A 20,009-nucleotide genomic window follows, 5' to 3' on the forward strand; every position below is an offset into this window, starting at 1 on the left:
CTCGCAAAGATCCAAAAAACCGTCAGTCTAAGCGTTGAAGATCTTGGCGAAGCGGCCAAGGCTGCGGCGGTTCTTGTTGTTCTTGTTCTTGGCGTTGTTCTTGTTGTTGTTCTTGTTCTTGGCGTTGTTGTTGTTGTTCTTGGCAGCGCCGCCAGCGCCGTTCTCCTCGATGCCACCGTTGGTGTTGATGGAGGGGAAGTCCGCCTTGACAATTTTCTCGGGGGCGATGGACTCGACCTCGGCGAGTTGCTTCTTTCCCTCGGCGGAATTCTGCTTAGCGAGGAATGCGTTGGCATCCTTGAGGTCCTTGTTGTTCTGCTTGGTCTGAGCCTCGTTGGCCTTCTTACTGCTGGCGGTCTTGATGTTCTGGGGGGTGTTGACGTTGCCCTTCTTGTCGGCCTGTTGGACGGCGATGCAGCCACCGAAGGGACCGGCCTGGGCGGTGTTGCGGCAGCGGACGGTGCAGAGGTTTCCGGTGGAACCGCCGATGCAGTTGAGGTCCTGGGGCATGGTGATCTTCATGACGAACTGCTGGGCGCGGACCTGGGACAGACCGTTGGCGCCGGGGACGTTGTCCGTGACGCTCAGGTTCTTGAGGTTTGCACCGACGTTGCTGGCCTCGTCCAGATCGCAGATGTAAGGTCCGGCGCCGTCGGCGTTGACCTGGTGGATGGTCATGGAGATCACGGTACCAGGCTTGACCGCGGTGACCTTCTTGGCGGCGAGAGCGTTCTCGCTCTCCTCACCCGCATCGATGTTGCCGTTCAGCTGCGTCCTACCGCAGAAGTCTACAGGGGAAAGAATGATTTGTTAATATCAGAGGTCTTTGTTTGCATATTCTCGAATTTAGCTGTTCATGTGATGTTACTTACTGGCGATGTTGGCCTTGATCTCGGCCTCCCTGATGATGGGGGTGTCCTGCTGGCAAGGGCTGATGCTTACGCAATTACGGGCGATCTCAGGAATTACCTTGAAGCCGACCGAGGCAGGAGAGCCCTGCTCACCTTGGGCGTTGAGGATGACCGAGTGAGCGTTGGCCAGAGCGGCCAGGGCGGCAAAGAAGAGTGTCTGGGAGAGCATCTTGACAGGTTGTGTGGAGAGGAAAAAAAAACAAAAAAGAGACTCTCAAAAGGTAAGTCGAAGGAATGTGTTGAAAAAAAAGGGTAGGCACAGCCTGTTAGTCGAAATGAATCACCGTCAAGGAGAATAATACAAACAAGAAAGAAAGAGTCTCCGATTAGGGTTGTCTGTGGATGAGAAACAACTTCTGGATGTAAGTGACTGGCAAAGATGGGATGTGCAAGATTTATAGAATAGGTCTACGGAGGTTTTCCAAGACGGTGCCCCCCTGGACTGCGGCTCCTTTCCTCAGGGACGCACGCGAGCATGGTTACAGGGGGTATTGCTTTCCCCGAGGAGACGGGCATGGATGGAGATGTTTTTTTTTTTTTTTTTTTTTTTGAGATGAAGTGGACATTAGTTATGGTAGGGCCGGTAATGGCTGCTAATGGGTAGCCAGACCAAACCTCTTGCACGTAGCTTGTCGCATCGGAGTGGAGGAGGAGAAAGGGGAAGGGGACCCTCTCACAAGGCCCATCCATACCAGGTTCTCACTACGTATCTAACAATCCCATGGTTGGCTGCAGGAACAAAGAGGAAGTGGATGTTTGCAAACGGGTAAATCCCCCTGCACATCCCTGATGGGGCGAACACAGGGATAATGTGATGTGGTTTGGTACATGGAAGGGTTACAGCGAAGGCAATAAGTATGGTACAGTATCTGCTTACAGTATGTATGTACACAACTACGCATACACCTGATTACATGCAGGGAATGCAGTAATGAAAGGGGATGTGGAAACGAGATAGTCGGAGCATGGCGATGGGCGACTAGCTTGCTTGGCTTGACGCTTGACTGATAGTTAGTTGCACAATAATAACCAGTGTCTATCTTATACAGTACGCGATTGTCAAAATTATTTGCTTTCCGATCTGACGGGTACATGAACAAGCAACAATAAAGCTCGGAGTCCGTCAACATTATCGAGTCATGGAGCTGGTAACAATGGGGAAAGATTTCTTGAGCGCTTGTAGGGCGCGTTTGTGTGTGCACAGTTAGTCCGCTCAAACCACTGCCCCCCAGTTTACGGGACAAGCAGGTACATCAACCACTTTGGATACGCACCTAAACAGGCAGACTTCCAGTATGAATCCTCGGAATGGCAACAGGTTGACGGGCCAGCCAGGAGAATGTATCCTTCGTTGCCCCAAACTCAAAAAAAGCAACAACAAAATAAAACCAAAAAAAAAGAGCAAAGGGGTGTTGAGGACATGTGCTCCACCAAAGAACATGGAGTGGCCGTTCAGTGAACAGATGTTGCCAAAAGCGGCCAAACTTGTGGGCCTCTGTCGAATGTGAGTGGCACGATGGTGGAGAATCTCGATGGCAGTTTGAGAGGTTGATTGGTGGTAACGGTGTGGTCCGTTCCTAATTGAATCTCGTTCGCTGCGCGCGCGCCCGAGATGGAGTTTTGGATGCATTATGCCAGGCACCTGCGACGTTGTTGGGAAGGGTAGGCGGCAAGGCGGCTAAACCATCTGTTACATCAGTGGCAATTGAATGAAATTTTTACTTTTAGGTTTTTAGCTTTTTAGGATTTCTGCTGTTCATCATCTCCGTTTTTTTCTTTCTTTCTTTTTTTTCTTTGTCTCTGGTGCATGTGATATTTCCAAGCTGTAATTTGTTCCATTTACTGTATTGTATTCTTGTTGGCAGCCGGATTCGTTTGATATTTGAAATGACGAGGGACGACAAATAGGCGAGCGATGACGGGGGATTTTCATCGCAACCAGGATTTATCTTGATAGGCTAAGGTGACCGGTAAAATCGGCAATCTGCCGGCAGTACTTACTCTGGCAATCGTTGTGAAACCGCAGAGCCTTGTTTCGTAGATCATTGACCCTCATTGACAACCCAATGCGTGGCAGCCCACATATAACGGTGTGAACCTACCTACCTAGGTAGGTAGGTAGACCATGAAGGAGACCAGGGAAATTGCTACAATTGTACATGGGTGTTGCAAACAACAGCAGCGGAAACAATAGAGGCATTTCTCTTGAAACCAATGCATTTTCAATGCAAAAAGACGATAAAATAAGTACTTTTCTAACCCTTCGTAAGAAAATCCTCTGTTTTAGTTTCGCCGGGTTCTTCTTTTGGCATATACCTAAAAGTAAGCTTTTCTTCAAAATTCGATGAATCGTAGCCATTAACTAGTATGTGGTTGCAAGACGGACTGGACGGCAACTTTATGTCGTCGCACTTGTTTGTGCTGCAAATTGTAGACAACAGATGGTCAAGGGAGTGCGCTAACAAAATCGGACGTCCCAAGGCGGGATGAGCCGTAGATTGTCAGAAGATCAAGGCTGTCCGCTCAAGCAGCCGCAGGGGCCAGGATCGCCAGCCACATCAGGCTTGCCGGCCGTTGTGAAGCTGGGCTCTGCCCGGCCGCCGCGGGCGCTCAATATTTTGGGGGGCGGGCTTTGGTGTTTTCTGTCATGTCACTGTCATTTTTCCTGGCCTGTCCGGTTGGACTTGCCTCCAAAAACTCAAGCGAAAATTATCGAATTGAGAGATGCCAAGATAAGAAAAGAAAGAGAAGTTGGTCGTCCTTGCCGTTTCATCTCGGTCAGGAACTTGACGCAACATCCACCCCTGCGGGCCTGACCAGAAAGATCACCTCGCTGCGATCCCCCCCCCCCGTACAATTTTGGGAAGGTGAACCACTAAAAACGTGGATCAAGTGGAGGCTCAAGAGGAGCGCCCCCACCAATGTCCAACGCTTCAAATATCATGCCTTTTCCCTTTCAGGCCATTCCGTTGGGCTTGGCGTCAAGGGGCAACATGCACGAATCTAAGGATTGTGGTATTAAATGAGATGCTAAAACTGTTCTTTCACGCGGATCGACGCGAGCACCGCCGTTGTGCCGTTGCCATTGAGGCGAGGCCCAAGAATAGAGAGCCTCCAGTGCCCAGCAGTGGGCAAAAAGTGGTCTACTTTGTCCCTAGGTTTGTTTGCTTTGTGTGCGGATCCCGAGAAACGCCGAAAAATATTCTCGATGTCGAACCGACCAAGAGGAATAGAGGAAATGTATTGCTACGTAATATGTCCTGATCTGGGGAAAACACTGTTCAACCTTACGTGGAGGTGTCTGAGCAACAAGCAATTATTAACACATAATAATCTGATCTGTAACAGAATCGATCAACACGGAAATGCATGCTGTGGTTCTCAGGCAACTGGACATTTGCGAATCATTCATCCAGAAAGGTTCTACGTACTAATTACGACGTTAGCAACTGTCATATGAAAATGTACAACTGCCGATTTGATGAGCCATCTCCAAAATTAGAGCGCATACACTTAACTCCTATGGTCTTTTTTTCGTATGTGACGGTGTGAGCGTCCGCAGAAATAGTCGTTGCTGCGTTTGGGGTCGATGGGTCTGCCTTGTTAGGGGATGTGAATGTCACGAACTGTTTCCGACTTGCGTTATGTGTATGAAACTGGCGGCAAGTTTTATTTTGCGAGAGTTTGTTTGACAAAACGCATTGCACCATTACTTACCTACCTTACCTTCCTAGGTACTGACCTGAGCTAGGTACTGGAGGTATTAATACATACCTCCTCACAAGGTTCTATAGACCGGCAGCGTTGATTCAACGGGGGTTAGTCAGCAACTCGGTCCTGCTCGGCTTTCCGCCTGGCCGACCAGGACCTTCCGGACAACCGTATCGGCAATATGCGCATTCAAAGTTCGGATGGTCAGGCAGGCACCTTACTCTTAACTTTGATATGGCCTGAGTATGTCGTTATTGTTGTCAATCGAACTCTTGACAATTATAATTTGCAAGCCGCCGGACCGTCCCGTTCGATTTACTTCTCCTACCCTACCCACCCTTTAGCAAGCTTGCTTACCTAAGGTACCTGGTACCTAGGTATGTACCTAGTTTGCGACCCTAAGCCGGCTTGCCGGCAAGACGTATTTCGTCAAGTGGCACGTGCGTCATGGCGAATTTTGTGCCAAACGCGCAATTGAAGCGCGACTCTGGATGCGGTTTTCTCAATCACCATTTGGGACTGTACCCAACGACATAAAGCCATCCAAATAGCGTTGCTTTTTTTTTTTCTTCCTTTTCCCCTTCAGGCGGAGCCGCTCAAGGCATCAATAAAGTAATCGTGGGTATCAGATGTTTCCATCATAATCTGTTTGTTTCAACCGATTCAGGATATCTGGGGTGCCGGGTGACGAGGAAGGAAAAGAAGTACAGAATACCCCGGGTTGGCGACAACTGAATAGGGCGGCGGGTGGCTTTTGCCCCTACTACTGAGGCTAGAGAGGCCAAGCCGTCAACATGCAACATCTCTCTGGGGAAGCCAAGCGACCAGTAGCAGATGAGTGGGAGAATGGCCCTACAAAGAGGCAACGCGTGGCTCCAGGCTCGCATTCGAATTCGGAAGCTACAGACCCAGAGTTGAAGGTTGACGAATGGGCAGCAGATCTCATCGCACAGGGCTCTGGTCGTAGAGGTCCTTCAGGAACGTCAAGCGCTGAACCAGCTGCGGCTACTGTAATAAGTGATGGAACGGAATCAAGCGAAGACGAGCATGATTCCTCCCTTGAGATTGTGGAAAAGGATGCATCTACTACTGTCGCTGAGCCCGAGCTTGAGTCTGTCTTGTGGCATCCTGATCCCAGCCAAAAAGCTCCTCCACGCTGGCACACGCCCATCATGCATTACACCGACGTGAGCAATATCTGGAGCATCAAAATGGTCAACCCGGAAAGGTCGTACAGGCTCTGGCGAGGTACTTGAATTATGCCCTGCAGCTGTTTCCCAGATCTTGTCTAGCTGGCTATCAAGCTTATTCTCTTTTTTTCTTTCCTTCTCTTTGTATACGTTGCTGACATTCTTCAGATTCCAACGGTCAGTTGGACAGCACTTTTGGCGCGCTGATACCTGAAGGATACGCCCTGTGGAACAACCCTTCCTACCCATGGATATGTCCGGTTCGCGATTGTAGACGGCTCTGTGCCAGTCGGCAAGCCCTTGGAGGTCATTTTATTGTAAGTTTTTTTTAAATGAAAACAGAACGCACATTTCTTGTTTCTCTATGAACTCTATACATGTATAAAAATGTATGGAAAATTGCTGATAGACCTACGTAGAGACACCGCAAGTCTCTGTTAAATGACAACAGAGATGGGACATTTACGGTCGTGGGTACATATGCAGAACAGTTGCTAAGCGAGAGAGGCCTCCCAGCAGTGGTAATCACACAAGAACCTGGTAACACGGCGCCAATGGAAGTCCCGAGTGTGCATGCGCCTCTGGGCCCTGGGAACGGGGCGGCTAGCACTCTCTCGACACTACCATCAGAATCGCTGCTGCCACCCGTGGCGCCTGTGATTAATGGGACCAACAACGAAGTCCCCGTCTATAGGAAACGAGTAGACCCCAACGCAGGCATCGTTTATCCTCAACACCCTAACAGGATTATTTCACCCAACCCACATTCATTGGGGCTCGTACCACTGCGTACTGACTCTCCCCAGGTGCGGTCGAAAGGGAAGACGCCAAATATGCAGTTGGATGACAACCGTGACTTCAAAACGCCAATACCCGGAAATGCCGACAAAATGTGGGATTACATAAAGGAATTCATGCGTCAGACGCCGCTGCCGCCTGTAACTGGACATGTCCTCGATTTTATTGGTTTGCCCAGGCTCCGGGACATACGGTGGAACCAGGCGTGGAAGAATGGCTACTTTGAGAGCCTTCCCAGAGATATCACAGCCTTGATAATGCACCTCACCGGTGAATATCCACCTATATCTTGTTCAAGGTGCCAGGCTCAAAAAGGGCCCTTTGAGGGTTGCATTGTCATGTCGCGCGTGGTGCAAAATCAAAATATTGTCAGCTGCTCCAACTGCTGGTACCATGGCTATCAAACGCAATGCAAATGCACTTTGATGGGCTATCTTAGGAACAGGCCATTCTTGCTCAATTACAGGGTGGAGCAAAGCATCGGCCCTGCTGCCTCACCAGCTGCCACAAATGTCCCAGCACATATAATACCGGCTCGGACGCCATTGCCAACGTATATTTCAGGAGTGTTCAGTAGTACGTCGGGGCAATCACAGTCGGTGCAGCCCTCAATGAGAAGAACAAACCCTGCACCGGGAGCGCAGCAACCTACTCCGCAGGCCACAAGCATTGGGCAGCATGAAACATCGAACAACAAGCCAACAAGCTCTGCGCCAGCGATCACAGAACGACATGGGATGACCACTAGATTTTCGTCATCTACAGTCACCACTAATCGGCCTTCGCCGGCCATATCGACCGATCGGGCTCCCGGAAACATGCAGACACAAACACCGGCGGAAGCTTTAGAAATGGAGGATTGGGAGGTGGGCCCTGGCCGGATAAGGTCTCAAAAGGACAACGGTGATAGCATCGCATTTTCGAATGCCTACCTCTTTGGCAGCAACGGCTCATCGGTCGCCGTGGCTGACGGCATCTCATTTCACGTCGACGTCATACGTCCGGGGACAAGACGCACCTTTGACCGCGACAGCGCGACGACGCGAATCTGCTCCCTGGCGAGCGGCAAGCTCAAGGTCAGGATGCAGGAAGAAAGCGAGCTGACGCTGGGCCCGCACGGAATGTTCAAGATCCGGCCGGGCGTTGCGTGCACCGTCGAGAACAGGATCTACCTCGATTGTATATTACACGTGTCTTCGATCGTCACCGAGGACGTTCAAAATTCCGATGAATAGAGGACGAATCAACCATTTCTGGTGAAGCAAAGCTTTAATATTGCGACGATACTCCCCCGTGATTCACCTTCTGTACTTGATTTTATATGTGTTAGTCTCTGTTTGTCGACATCACTTATTGACGAAATTTGCGTCACTTTATGCGCCATGTTCACCACCGACACAGACGCCGGAAAAGAAGTGAGTCTGACTGCCATGCGCAAGTGTATTCTCCAGACACTTCAGACTCAGTATTTTGCTACAAATTAACTACCGGCACGACTTTTTTTTTCGGAAGGTCTGCAATGATTGTTTGTATGCTTGTCAGTATCACACGCACTCTTTTTGACTCTAGCAGATTGTCACGGAGTTTTGACTCGAGACTTGTTATATAACCAAAATGCCTCGAAATAGCTTCGATGCAACAAAAAGCAACAAAGAGCCTGGTGCTCTGAGGCGCTTCGGTTCTAGATTTCCCCTTAGATCAGAGGAATCCCAGCCAAACGAGAAGCCCGAGAGCAAAAGGCTGCGGTTCGCGAAAATGGTAAGCATGATGAAAATCTAGTTAGTCCTCATTTGCAAGAATCTTAGTTTTAAATCCATATTTCTATATATATCTGTTCATCTTACATGAAAACATCCTGCTCACTTGTTATAGCTTTTTTTTTTCTTTCTTTTTTTTTGCTATTCATGATACATAATTAATATCTGGTGCCATTCTTCAGGCCTGCAAATACTTGTTGGACAACCACGCGTCTGTTCACTTTTGCTATTCTAGTAATGCTCAGTCTTGGTAACATCAGATTTTCATGACCTAACTTCCTCCTCCTTCCAGCTCGGAACCGTTTTTCCCACATCTAGACGACGCTCTACGGCTTCGATCACAGAACCGACAAGGACTCAGTCAATACCGGCTCAGAGTAGCCCACGGACAGCACGATTTAGGCCGGCGACAGCACTACCGATTCGGAGAGAGCAGATCCGTATCATTCGAGATCCCCTTCCGACCCGTCCGGCCAGACCCTTCTGTCCAGTAACCAGCCACATTATAGTGAGCCTGCAGCGTGGCTCCTCTTCTGTGCAGCCACCACATGTTAGACGTAAGTTTGCTGTTCATTCCTTCCTTCTTCCCTCCCAGCGGGTACCAGCCTTCATGTTTTAACTGACCAAGCATCCAGCAGAAGCAGGTGATAGAGAGGAGGGCAGCCTCGTGCTGTACAGACCTCCACCTAACTTGAACCAGCAGCCAACCCATCGCCAAAAGCCTGAGGAGACGCACATGCACCAATGGGCAACGGGCTCGCCTCGTCCACCGACAAGAGACACCGAAACATCAACCAGCACCAACCGTCGGAACGGCTCTGACCACGCCCGACCACCACCGCCGCCAGAGCACAGGCAGGAAACGGCGCTTGGAGCCAGGTCCCCACACGCAACAGCCAGGCGGTCCCGGGCACCAACGAGCCCCACCACAGTCAGCATCATCGCCGGGTTCCCCGAGCCGCCGTGCTGCCCGCCGCCACCCGAGTGGATCCGCGATCAGGCGGCCGCTGGCAACCCGGCGTGGATGTCGTCCATGTCGGACTCGGGTCCGAGCAGGCGCTCGCTGCTGTGGAAGAGGCTGAAGCGGTGGGGGAAGAGGGTCAGGGTTAGGCTCGACTCGTCGCGGTCGAGGAGGGCTTCGAAGCTGTGGGGAAAGGGGCAGGCGCGGGACGCGGAAGAGCCCAGCAAACGGCCGATGAGCGAACCCCCGCCGCAGCTGCCGAGGCGCTGCTCTAGCGTATACTCGATCGGGTCGGGGATGTGCGTTACTGAGTCTGAGGGTTGGGCGTCGGCTTCTGGGGCGCGGTTGTCGTGGCCTGGGAGTAGCCGTCCGCCGGTGGGTGGTTATATCTGAGTGGAAATGGCTTTTTTCTTCTTTTTTTCCTTTTTTTCCATTTTTCCTTTTTTCCTTTTTTTTTCTGGGGAGGGGGTGGTGGCGAGTCTCGTGCTCTCTTTTCCTGTTATTTGGGGAGCTTGGCATTTCTGCTGGAAGGACTTTGGGAAAATTAGACTCTGCTTTGGTTCAAGCAATATCTCTCTGAATCTTTGGAGTTTAAATAATCTCAAATAATATTGCTCTAGCCTAAGACGTTTTTCGTAGATATTTTCAAGATCATATACCAGCACGACTTATTATTCATAATGACATATCGACGATTTACCTTCACTGCAACTATCATCTTGGCTCACGCCTGTATTGTTCTGAATGGAATAGAATATGATGTTGAGAAGGGTCCCGCCACACCCGTTGTATAGCAATATAAATATTTATATCAGTTCAAGTCCATGTGTCTATTTACCTGAGTATCCGGCATTACTGCCTATCTCCATACCTATCCTGCTACCTACCTATCAGGGCAGATCATTGTTATTGGAAACATAAGTAATTAATATTGTTCGTAATTTCTTTCCTCGATACAGCCGATGCACCTCGAGTGATGATTACCTAGCTCGTGCGTGTTTGAGAATTCAAAACCACAATTGAAACCTGCGAAGCTGACTGAACACAAACTTTCAAATTTTACCTAAAATAGGCATCCGTAGACGTTATTTCCAAACAGTCTCACCCAGAGAAATTGCGTATTTACTCGAATCCACGACTGCTGACAGATGTCCCTGTTTGCAAGGCCGAATTTCGTAACATTTTGTAAGTATCTTTCTCTTCTCGTTTCTTTTTTGCTTCTTCTTCAACTTATCCCTAACCAAGTCCAATTTGAAAAGTTACTCATGACATAACCCACGAATCCTAGTTAGGTGACGCACATGCCCTGCTGGCCCCGATAGACTTTGACTAAATCGTTACCAAGCAATCATCTGAGAAAATTAAGGAGTGTTTGATCATAGGTGTGTCAGTCAGCCTGACAATAAAAACTGCCATCCGTGCAATATGAGCATAGCGTGACTGACATATGCCAAAGAGTCACAGCCGTTTCCGAGGTTAACGTTTTGAAGAAACTTTAATTCAATCCAAACCTGCACTTGATTTGACGAAAAAAAAAAAAAAACGTTGAGATCCACGCAAGGGCAAGTTTTTATTCATTCAGCACTATGCCAGGTCGCCGTAGCGCTATGAACATGATAGCACATATTTCCCCAGCGGGATACCGCCCACAGAGCAACAAAGTGAAGACAAAACAGGAAAATGCTAACCCTCCAATCCCACCTCCAGCGCGAGGCTCCGGATATTGGCACTGGCCTCCCAGGGCGGTACCGCGACCCCATCCCTACGCTGCTGGCAGTGGTCGGGATGCCAAGGTCCATGCCGGCCATGGCTACAAGAGGCGCACCCACCTCGGAGCTTATCACGTATGGCCAGCACGGTCTTGTCAGAGTCGCTACCTTGACCAGAAACAGCCCTAGGCGAAAGATGAATGCTACCGTGTCACCATTGTACATGAGGAACCGAGCCATTTGATGACGAACTACAACGATGCGATGCCTTGCTTGTTCCATCTTGGTTGTGGCCGGCGGCATCAGTAGCGGCATCGTTGTGGGTGTGTTAGCTTGATAGTCATTGTCGGCTTGCGAGTGCGACGGTGACTCATGTGAAATTTCATGATCGCTGTGCGCGGCGGCAAGGGTTGGTCGCATTCGGGGTGTCGTTGGTATATTGATTTTCTCGATGCTATTCCTAGTTGTCGGCTGAGGTGAATCATTTACGTCTCCCATGGCCGACACCGATTCCCGATCGTCAACAGAAGATGACGATCTGGGGCGTGCAAATCGATTTACGGGTTCTTGTGACCAATGTTAGCAAAACCAGGCTGCGCAACATACATGGAAAGAGTTCACCCACCATTGACAGGCGTAGATGGGGGCATGGGAGAGTCCAAGTTGCGGACTCTTCCTGTAGGCATCATATTCGGCGTGCTGCCCCTTGCCCCACGAGGAACTGCGTCGAGGTTTGATTCATTCGAAATAATCCGAAGCACCTCAGCCGCACTTGGACGCTCCTCCGGGAGTACGGACAGTAACTTCTTCAGCAACAGGTAAACCTTATCCGGAAGATCAGGCCGCTCCCGCCTTTCATACTGATATCCTTTCCATTCCTTGATTTCGGCGCGCAGCATCTCAACGTCCTCTAACTCTTCCTGTACCATGTTGGCATTTTGGTACGGCAAGCGACCGAAACACAGAAAGTACAAAATCATGCCCATGGAGAAAACGTCCGACTTGGTCGTGAAGTTTCCGTACCTCCCTTGCCTATCTTTGACCAGCACTTCAGGGGCACACCAGCTAATCGTACCGGTCGAGCCCGTTGAATTCCTGAGTGCTTGTTCCTGCTGCACCTCCCCAAAATCACTGATGAGACAGGTCATTTGTTTGCCTTGACGGTGGAGCAGACAGTTGCTGGGTTTCAGGTCTCTGTGGATGTAGTTTGATTCATGCAGATAGACAAGCCCCGATGTGATGTCTTTGAATATCGAATAAATCTCATCAAAGTGAAGACGCCGATGCGAAGTGAGCCCTTGCGGTCGCTCAGTCTGCCCCTTTGATCGGCGTCGCATCTGTGCCTTGAGCTGTTCCTTTGTGGTCTCCTTTGGCTTCTGGCCGACGACATATTGGTGAAGGTCTCCACCGTTACAATACTGCTGCAGTATGAAGGCGCATGCGACTTGCGGCCCGAAGCGATTCAGCGTGACCTCTTCCAGCCATACGTGTTTGTAGGCCACTAGGTTTGGATGGGTGAGGTTGGCCAACAGCTCGACCTCGATGAGCACCTTTTCAAGCCAAGCATGGTCGTCACCCACGGGAACTCGCTTGCAGGCGTAGTTGCCAAGCTGGACACCGTCGAGCTGATGGCGGACGAGCAGAACAACACCCTTGCCACCCCTGCCAAGCTCGCGCTCCTCGACAAAGAAATCGCGAAAGTAATTCGGACTGAAGGCGTTCCTCCGGATGCGAGCGCCCTCCTTCACGGAAGATGTACTCGACACGAACTCTGCGCCATCTTCGGTATCGGGCTCCACGTGAGGGACCCGGTGAACCAGACGTTTTACCGGGCTCGAGGGCGGGCGATCGTGGCGGTGAGCATGGTGATCGTCTTGATCGCTCTGGGGTTCAATGTCGTGGCCTGCCTGCAACAGGCGGAAGTAGTTTGGGCTTACGAAGTAGGGATCGTGATGGTTGTTGCCCGGGGGCACGTCAAACGGGCGATCGCCGGACGATACAGGGTGGAGGGACTGGTGGCAGGTAGGACACTCAGTGATTCGTCTGATTTCCAGTCGTCGGGACGTCCTATCGCGGACGACCAGGGCATTGTCGTGACGCCTGTCAATTGGACAGAGGCGTGGTTAGCGAGGCTGTTGATTGGTGATAGACAGTAGCCACATTCCCAGGAACCGGGTCACGTACAGAACAATTTCACGATCCTCTGAAGAATGATATGGAATTAGTGACATGGTCACGCGTTCAAGCCCGTTGGTTGGGTAAGGTCGAGTCTCCGAAAGAGAAACGAGTGTGTGCCACAAATGTCAAGACGAACAAGCAGAAGGAAACGACTGAGACGGCCTATGCGCAAGTTAATAATTGATTTGAGGCGACCAATTGGGCGGTCGGTCGACTTAATCATGTAGCTTGTAGGCTGTAGGGATGAAGGAACGGAGTCCCCATCTTCCTGGTAATAGCAAGCTTGATTTCGATGACCTGGTGATGGAATGTGGTGATGCAGGAACATCTGCTCCGGATTCCTTTGTGACTTTGCCGACAAATAGAGGGGCTACGCGGCAAGTCAGGCACTGACTGGGACGGTCCCAGGTCCCACATCTCCCCATCCATCGCGGTTTCCCTGCAGCTTGATGTCACCGCCCAATTGCCAATTTAGCAGCTTGGCGGTCATCAGATGCGACCCCGGCTTGACCAGCGGGCAAAGTACCGCAATCCCTGCAGTGGAGCATGCCTTTTTGTTCAACCTTGTTACCCCATTTGTTACTGCATTCAACCTGAACCAATCAATACTACCTCCGTTAACCGACCCGACTTCCAGGTTTCTACAGGGCTCATATGCTGGTATGGTATGGATATGAAGCTTATGCCATTCTCGTTTTCGCAAGCAAAACAAGCAATGCATTGTGAGCCCATTGAGCCCGCTATTAGAAGCAAATTACCCAGACCTGGGACAATGAATCGACAAAGGTGTCTTCACAATACCGACATCTGCATATTGCGAGCCCTGTTGACAAAGAGGCTCTTTCAAGTGTTTCAAAGCCTCGAGGCCGAGCATGACTCTGGTAGCTAATCTAAAAAAAGAAGATATCGGTCTTCTTCTACAACAACGACAAGATGGCAATATAAAGGGCAGAATCCGGCTTCATCTCATCAGCATCGGATTTCTCTGGTCTCTTCAAAACAAAGTCATCCTTTAACCGTTAACACTCTTTCGGATCCTTTGGATAGGACCCGGTCGACTACACAAGCACTTACAGTAGTACTTTGAAGGTAAGCAACGCTCCTCTCCACTCACCAACCTCTCTCCCCAAAATCCTCTCCCAACCTTCAAAATGTGCTGGATTCAAGGTGCCATGGTCTTTGAGACCTGCGGCCACCAGCTTGTCGACATCCTCGAGAGTGATGTCAAGTACTGTCCCTGGGCCTCTGCCAAGCGCATGGCTTGCCCCGAGTCCATGTGTGAGAACGAGGAGAGCTCAGTTCGAAAAGTTCCTAACCTCTGCGAAAACTGCATTGCACAAAAGTCAAAGAAGGACAACAAGTTGAGCAGTAAACTCAGCAGTAAGCTCGGCCTCAGGAGGTAAGTAAAGCATCACATGGTTCTTTCAAAAAGTGGTAGAAAGGACACAATCTCCAAGGTGAACCTACAGGTAGGTACGATCTGGGAGAAAAGTCTTTTAGTCATCATAATCTAATGGTATTTGTTGAACAAATCATAGTCGTTGTACCAAAGTACAGTTGGTGATATAAAGTGCATGTATATAGGCCATCGACCTCGACCCTGTGCAGGGTAGGCGTTCTGCTCCTGACGATTGAACAATGGAGACGACAAAACTTGAATCGCTCAAGGTACGCAAGACCCCGCACCCCACCTTAGCAGTCAGTATTCATTAAGGAAGCTGCAAAAATAGACGTCATTCAAAGCTACTTGACATTTTTTCAGAGAAAGAAAAAGTACCAAGTCTAACGAATTGGGTCGCATCTAATTTAAGGAAACACATCTACCTGCCTGCGAATCACTGGCAGAATCTCATAAATACCGCAATCCCGGAATCATCTTGATACCAGTGCACGCAACAATGGAGTCTCTGGAGCAGATGCAGGCGCGGCATCGCAAAGAGCTCAAGGATCTGCAGGGGCGTATCACCAGCAAGAAAAAGAACGCGACAAAAAAGACGCGTAAGGGCGTCAACGACGAGTGTGCCGAACTCGAACGCCAAATGAAAGAGCGACACGAGTCCGAAACGAGACAGCTAGGTGGCACTGCAGAGGAAGAGGAAGCAGAGAAATCGGAAGATGAGCCTGCGGTCGACGACACGAGGCAAAATGGCGAAAGCCAAGCGCCATCAAACGAAAAGGAATCTGTAGAGGTGGGCGGCACACAACCACCGCAAAATCAAGCCGGGAAGAAACGCAACCGACAAAAAGAGCGTCTGGCCAGACGCGCAGCCGAGCAAGAGGCTGCTGCCGAGGCGGCCGCCGCTGAGGCGTCCAACATGGTGGACCACCGATCCAACGAGGCGGCACACATGGCACGGGAGCTGGCCACCCACTCCCTCGTCGAAAAGGAGATTGCGCCGGACGGCCACTGCCTGTTCTCCGCCTTTGCTGATCAGCTCTCGACGCTCTCTATCCCACTACAGCAGAAATCCGGAGCCGGTGATGACAGTGTACCCGCGTACCGGATCGTGCGACGGGCGGCCTCGTCGTACATTTCCGACCACGCCGACGACTTTGCGCCCTTCCTGGAAGAACCGCTGGACGACTACGTGCGCAAGATGCGCGACACTGCAGAGTGGGGTGGGCACATGGAGCTGCTGGCGCTGGCGAGCACGTATAACGTCGAAGTCCGTGTTATTGCCGATGGCCGTACCGCTGTTGTGCAGCCAAAGGAGCCGAAGGAAGACGAGCCCGCCAGGCAGGTGTGGCTAGCGTACTACAGGCATGGCTTTGGTCTTGGAGAGCATTATAACTCGCTGAGGAAAAAGTCTTGAGTGCAAGCGTCTATCATTAATACGGCCGCAAACAATGAGCCCTATTTCACGCTGCGAGCACTGTACGAGCGGAATTTTGAAAGTTACGGAATGTTCCCTGCTCAAAGTATTGTTGCGCAAAAGTCCAGGCCGCCACTTCTCAGCCGGGTGGCGGTAATCAATGAGCAAAGACAGCAATGCGATCGTGCAAGACTCCGTCGGCAATACCAGAATTGTGGGTGCGAGATGGCACGACTAGTTCCAATCTTCGCAAACCACCCTGTTCGACAACCTTGGGCATTGCCTGCGCCGGGATCTTGCCATCAGATTCGTATTCAACCTTTTCACCAGGCCGAGCGAGCTGGGCAATGTAGTGTTCAGGCAAGACACCCCATGGAGGACCTCCCCCGGACCACGGCTTCGCGGTTGGCCATTGAAGGCAAACCAGTCGGCCCTCGTGAGCGAGGAGGTCTGCCATCCTTCGTGCCCATGCGGGTCTGGCCGAGATGGGAAGGGCGCATAGAAACTGGCGAGGAATTGGTCAGCCAAGGGGTGCCACTATGGAGCTAGGGTCTATGCTTGCTTACGGTGTAATCGTAGGTGAGGTCGAATTGTTGCACGCCGGCCTTGTTCACCCATTCATCAGAAAAGAAATCACCGGTGAGCCTAGATGAAAGATTAAATAGACGTTACTGCCGGTCAGTAATATAGGATAAACTTCATGTTGATACTAACTCACGCACCATGTGACCTTTCCCTTCTTAACTCCTTCCCTCTCCAACTCGGCATAGGTACCGTCGTCCCCTTGTTCAACCTTTTTCTCGTAGATGATCGACTGCTTGGTAGCCTCCTCGGAATAGTCGAGACCCCAAACGTCATATCCCAGCCTGGAAAGCAGCAAAACGTCGTAGCCCCTCCCGCACCCCGGCACCAAAGCTCTCTTCTTCTGCCCGCCGGTGGGAGGAGGGACGAGGTCTGGGCGACCTGTCAGCACGTCATAAAGAGCCATGCTAGGCCCGGCTCTATCCCACGGCGTGTAATCCTCCTTCCACAGGCCGTCCCAGCGCTTGCCGTGCTCCGACAACGGCTGGTCAAGGAAGAGGTTGGAGAGCTTGTTGGTCTGCTCAGGGGTACCCATGGTTCCAAATTGCTTGGGAGAAGAAAACTTGCTTTGAAATCTGGTCTAAACGTAAGATACAACGGCAGAAATTTCGTGGACTGTTTGGATGAATTTGATGTCTTGATTTTGGTCTGGTAATCGTACGAGCACGAGTAGATGGTGCTTAAGCTCCCCCCCTCCGGCCCCGCCGCAGGTGGAAGTGGATCTACTGTCTGTATTTGCCACTAAAAAAAGGTACATTAATGGAGTACTATATGAAAAGTACCCAAGAACTTGTGCATGGCATCCGAATAGGAAAAAAATTACAGGAAGAATCTACAAACCCATAATTGAACGCAAGCTCAAGGGATGGAGGGAAGGATGAAATATTGCACTATGCTGTGTGCCTTGCTAATTCGGCGTTTTGCTGGAGTAGTCTGGTCGATGCCTCATCGCAAGCAGCAGCACTATACAGTACCGAATCTACTTATAAGGTGTGCGAAAAATCTAGTGTTAGTACATGGAGTCCTGGATCCTTTATTATTAGTCCCTGTAATGCAATTCTGATGAGTCAAAGGCCCCGATCTTATGTGATGACCCTTTCTATATCAGCAAATCTTTGCAGCACTTTCTCATGCAGCTGGATGGACCTCGTCACCTATTATTTTTTGTTTCTTTTTGAAATTATACAAATATGAGATGACTACCGCCACTGCGAGCTCCAGCTTCAGATAGCTGCGATGTCCTCACATCTTGGACACCAAAGAAATGCCTCCATCCAACGGGATTGTAGCCCCGTTCACAAATGCCCTGTTAAATGCGAAATTTCCAGATTAGTAAGAACGACAATACGTCATCATCAACACCTATGCAGACTAGGAAGGAGAGTAGAGAGAACGTACCCAGCTTGGCTCGACAGCCAAAGACATGCACCGGCAACGTCCTCGGGCTGCCCGATCCTGCCCAAGGGCGAAGCCTCCCTGATGGCATCTCCAGCCGCGTCCAGCGTCGCCGCCATCATCTTGCTAGGAAACGGCCCGCAGGCGAGCGTGTTGCTGGTGATGTGCCTCTTGCCCAGCTCAACGGCCAGCGTGCGGCTCAGGTGGTGCAGGCCGGCCTTGCTGGCGGCGTAGGCAAAGTTTGCCAGCACGGGCACGCGAAGGGCGTCAATGGACCCGATGTTGATCACGCGCGCCGGGTCCGCCGGGGTGGCCGCCTTCTCCAGCAGCGGAAGGAGCTGCTGCGTCAGCGTGAAGACGCGCTGCAGGTTCAACGTGAGGAGCTTGGTCCATGCGTGGTCCGGGTGCTCCTCTAGAGATGCGCCCCAGGTGGCTCCGGAGTTGTTGACGAGGACGTGGAGGCGAGGCTCGCGCGCCGCCAGGTCGGAGGCCAGCTTGGTGCACTCCTCGAGGGACTGCAGGTTCGCCGGCAGGGCCACGGCGGACCCAGGCCCCTTGGCTGTGAGCTCTGCTGCGACCTTTTCGCACGATGCCGCGTCTCTGGATGAGATGTAAACCTTGGCACCGTTGGCGACGTAGCCTGGGGGATGGGGTGCGTTAGTTTATTTTCTCTTGATTTCTGTATGACTGGGACTAGACAGACCTTCAGAAATCATCCTTCCGATGCCTTTGGCCCCTCCGGTGACGAGAACGACTTTCCCCTGAAGTGACCATGTTAGCTAGCTAAGGGGAGATGCGAGAGTTTATTATCGTGGTGGTGCATATTAGTAGCAAGTACCTTGACGTCGAAGAGCTTGGTGATATCCATCGTGAATTTATTTATTTCGGTTCGTATAAAGCTTAGAAATGGGAGGTTTTAATTATTGTATTCGCAAACATTTGAATCTTTCCAAGCGCGTATCAATTCGATAGTTGTCGATGAGATATACAAAAAAAAGGCTGCGATTGCAGAGGCTGCGATGAAATGGTGGGTATTAGGGGCGGGCCGAGTGCCGAGGTTGTTTAATGGGTATCTTGCAGGGACTTGCCCGTTTTGGTACCAGCGGACTTGGAGTAGTTCAATCGACAACATCCCAAAGTTCGCATAAAAACAATACATAGACATCGCAAACAGGTAGCTCCAACATTGTTGCACTCAAAAACCAAAGTACTTTCACATGGGAAAAAAGTAACTGTATCGATATAAAATAAAACCGAGGCGGACTACACACATGCAAAGTACAAAATTATTTGTTGCTGCAGGGTTAGGGTTGATGTTTGCACAACCCAATGATCAGAATGCGTGAACCTTTGAAGTTTTGATCGCCACATCATGGCCATCTCAAGGCTGCTTGGTGAAGCGAGTGGGTAAGCTCGATGCTGAGCGGTTCTGGGTTGCCTTCCAATGGGTAGGAATTTTATTTTCATATACACAACCAAGCAGCCAGAAATGTATGTACATGTGGATACAAGTGAGGATCCTCACGCAGATGATTAACGCCCAAATCCAGTCACCTCGAACTTTTCGACGCATCCAAGAGAGAATCAAGAGACTGAGAGAGATGAGAGGATCCGCTCAACCAGTTGCTATGAAGACAGCTGCAAGCCGGTGGGGGGTTGACTCGACACCGTTATGCGTGCTGCTGGCCACAATTGGCATGGTCTGCAGGCTTTGGCAGAACATGGCGTAGAGTGTATACTAGCCTCAAGTGCCTAACTGCTTGAATTAAGCCGTGGATAAATGAAAGACGTTGTAGTTTTTACTTTTAAAGAAATGATGATCTTAGCAAGATGCAGTGTGTGTTGATATGGAGGAATGACAAATGACTTGGTCGCTCCAGGATTACCATAACTAAGGGACCATCAACACCATGAAGCCCTCTGAAAGTCCACCGCCACCACGCACAAAACTGATATTCGAGTTTCGCAAGGAGCATTTGGACTTTCAAGCTCAGAAAGAAGCCG

General features: G+C 50.6%; 8 protein-coding genes across 8 annotated transcripts; 4 read left to right on the forward strand and 4 right to left on the reverse strand.

The window, feature by feature from the left end:
* Positions 1 to 27: 27 nt before the first annotated feature.
* Positions 28 to 1,080, reverse strand: MGG_00703 (MAS3 protein; the record flags this gene model as incomplete). The annotated part of the gene is made up of 2 exons (XM_003718255.1): positions 28 to 788; positions 873 to 1,080. 2 exons carry the CDS (start codon positions 1,078 to 1,080, stop codon positions 28 to 30), a joined length of 969 nt encoding a protein of 322 aa, XP_003718303.1.
* A 4,022-nt stretch (positions 1,081 to 5,102) lies between these two features.
* MGG_00702 (uncharacterized protein) lies at positions 5,103 to 7,924 on the forward strand. The gene is made up of 3 exons (XM_003718256.1): positions 5,103 to 5,870; positions 5,981 to 6,129; positions 6,232 to 7,924. The coding sequence occupies exons 1-3, from the start codon at positions 5,417 to 5,419 to the stop codon at positions 7,843 to 7,845; spliced, it is 2,217 nt and encodes a 738-aa protein (XP_003718304.1). The 5' UTR covers positions 5,103 to 5,416; the 3' UTR covers positions 7,846 to 7,924.
* Positions 7,925 to 8,224: 300 nt separating this feature from the next.
* Positions 8,225 to 9,721, forward strand: MGG_00701 (uncharacterized protein; the record flags this gene model as incomplete). The annotated part of the gene is made up of 3 exons (XM_003718257.1): positions 8,225 to 8,368; positions 8,660 to 8,924; positions 9,003 to 9,721. The coding sequence occupies 3 exons, from the start codon at positions 8,225 to 8,227 to the stop codon at positions 9,719 to 9,721; spliced, it is 1,128 nt and encodes a 375-aa protein (XP_003718305.1).
* Positions 9,722 to 10,838: 1,117 nt separating this feature from the next.
* On the reverse strand, positions 10,839 to 13,567 carry MGG_00700 (IKS protein kinase). Its single transcript, XM_003718258.1, has 3 exons — positions 13,222 to 13,567; positions 11,663 to 13,137; positions 10,839 to 11,603 (listed from the first exon to the last, which is right to left on the reverse strand). Exons 1-3 carry the CDS (start codon positions 13,266 to 13,268, stop codon positions 10,903 to 10,905), a joined length of 2,223 nt encoding a protein of 740 aa, XP_003718306.1. The 5' UTR covers positions 13,269 to 13,567; the 3' UTR covers positions 10,839 to 10,902.
* Positions 13,568 to 14,366: 799 nt separating this feature from the next.
* On the forward strand, positions 14,367 to 14,850 carry MGG_17392 (uncharacterized protein; the record flags this gene model as incomplete). The annotated part of the gene is made up of 3 exons (XM_003718259.1): positions 14,367 to 14,575; positions 14,654 to 14,684; positions 14,800 to 14,850. 3 exons carry the CDS (start codon positions 14,367 to 14,369, stop codon positions 14,848 to 14,850), a joined length of 291 nt encoding a protein of 96 aa, XP_003718307.1.
* Positions 14,851 to 14,892: 42 nt separating this feature from the next.
* Positions 14,893 to 16,765, forward strand: MGG_11505 (uncharacterized protein). The gene has a single exon (XM_003718260.1). The coding sequence runs from the start codon at positions 15,114 to 15,116 to the stop codon at positions 16,026 to 16,028; it is 915 nt and encodes a 304-aa protein (XP_003718308.1). The 5' UTR covers positions 14,893 to 15,113; the 3' UTR covers positions 16,029 to 16,765.
* Positions 16,051 to 17,281, reverse strand: MGG_00698 (uncharacterized protein). Its single transcript, XM_003718261.1, has 3 exons — positions 16,751 to 17,281; positions 16,595 to 16,673; positions 16,051 to 16,533 (listed from the first exon to the last, which is right to left on the reverse strand). The coding sequence occupies exons 1-3, from the start codon at positions 17,143 to 17,145 to the stop codon at positions 16,186 to 16,188; spliced, it is 822 nt and encodes a 273-aa protein (XP_003718309.1). The 5' UTR covers positions 17,146 to 17,281; the 3' UTR covers positions 16,051 to 16,185.
* A 315-nt stretch (positions 17,282 to 17,596) lies between these two features.
* Positions 17,597 to 19,014, reverse strand: MGG_00697 (rhamnolipids biosynthesis 3-oxoacyl-[acyl-carrier-protein] reductase). The gene is made up of 4 exons (XM_003718262.1): positions 18,844 to 19,014; positions 18,709 to 18,766; positions 18,009 to 18,645; positions 17,597 to 17,916 (listed from the first exon to the last, which is right to left on the reverse strand). Exons 1-4 carry the CDS (start codon positions 18,871 to 18,873, stop codon positions 17,853 to 17,855), a joined length of 789 nt encoding a protein of 262 aa, XP_003718310.1. The 5' UTR covers positions 18,874 to 19,014; the 3' UTR covers positions 17,597 to 17,852.
* Between the last annotated feature and the right edge of the window lie 995 nt (positions 19,015 to 20,009).

Source organism: Pyricularia oryzae, chromosome 5 (genome assembly GCF_000002495.2).
Source record: "Pyricularia oryzae 70-15 chromosome 5, whole genome shotgun sequence".
Lineage (NCBI taxonomy): Eukaryota > Fungi > Ascomycota > Sordariomycetes > Magnaporthales > Pyriculariaceae > Pyricularia > Pyricularia oryzae.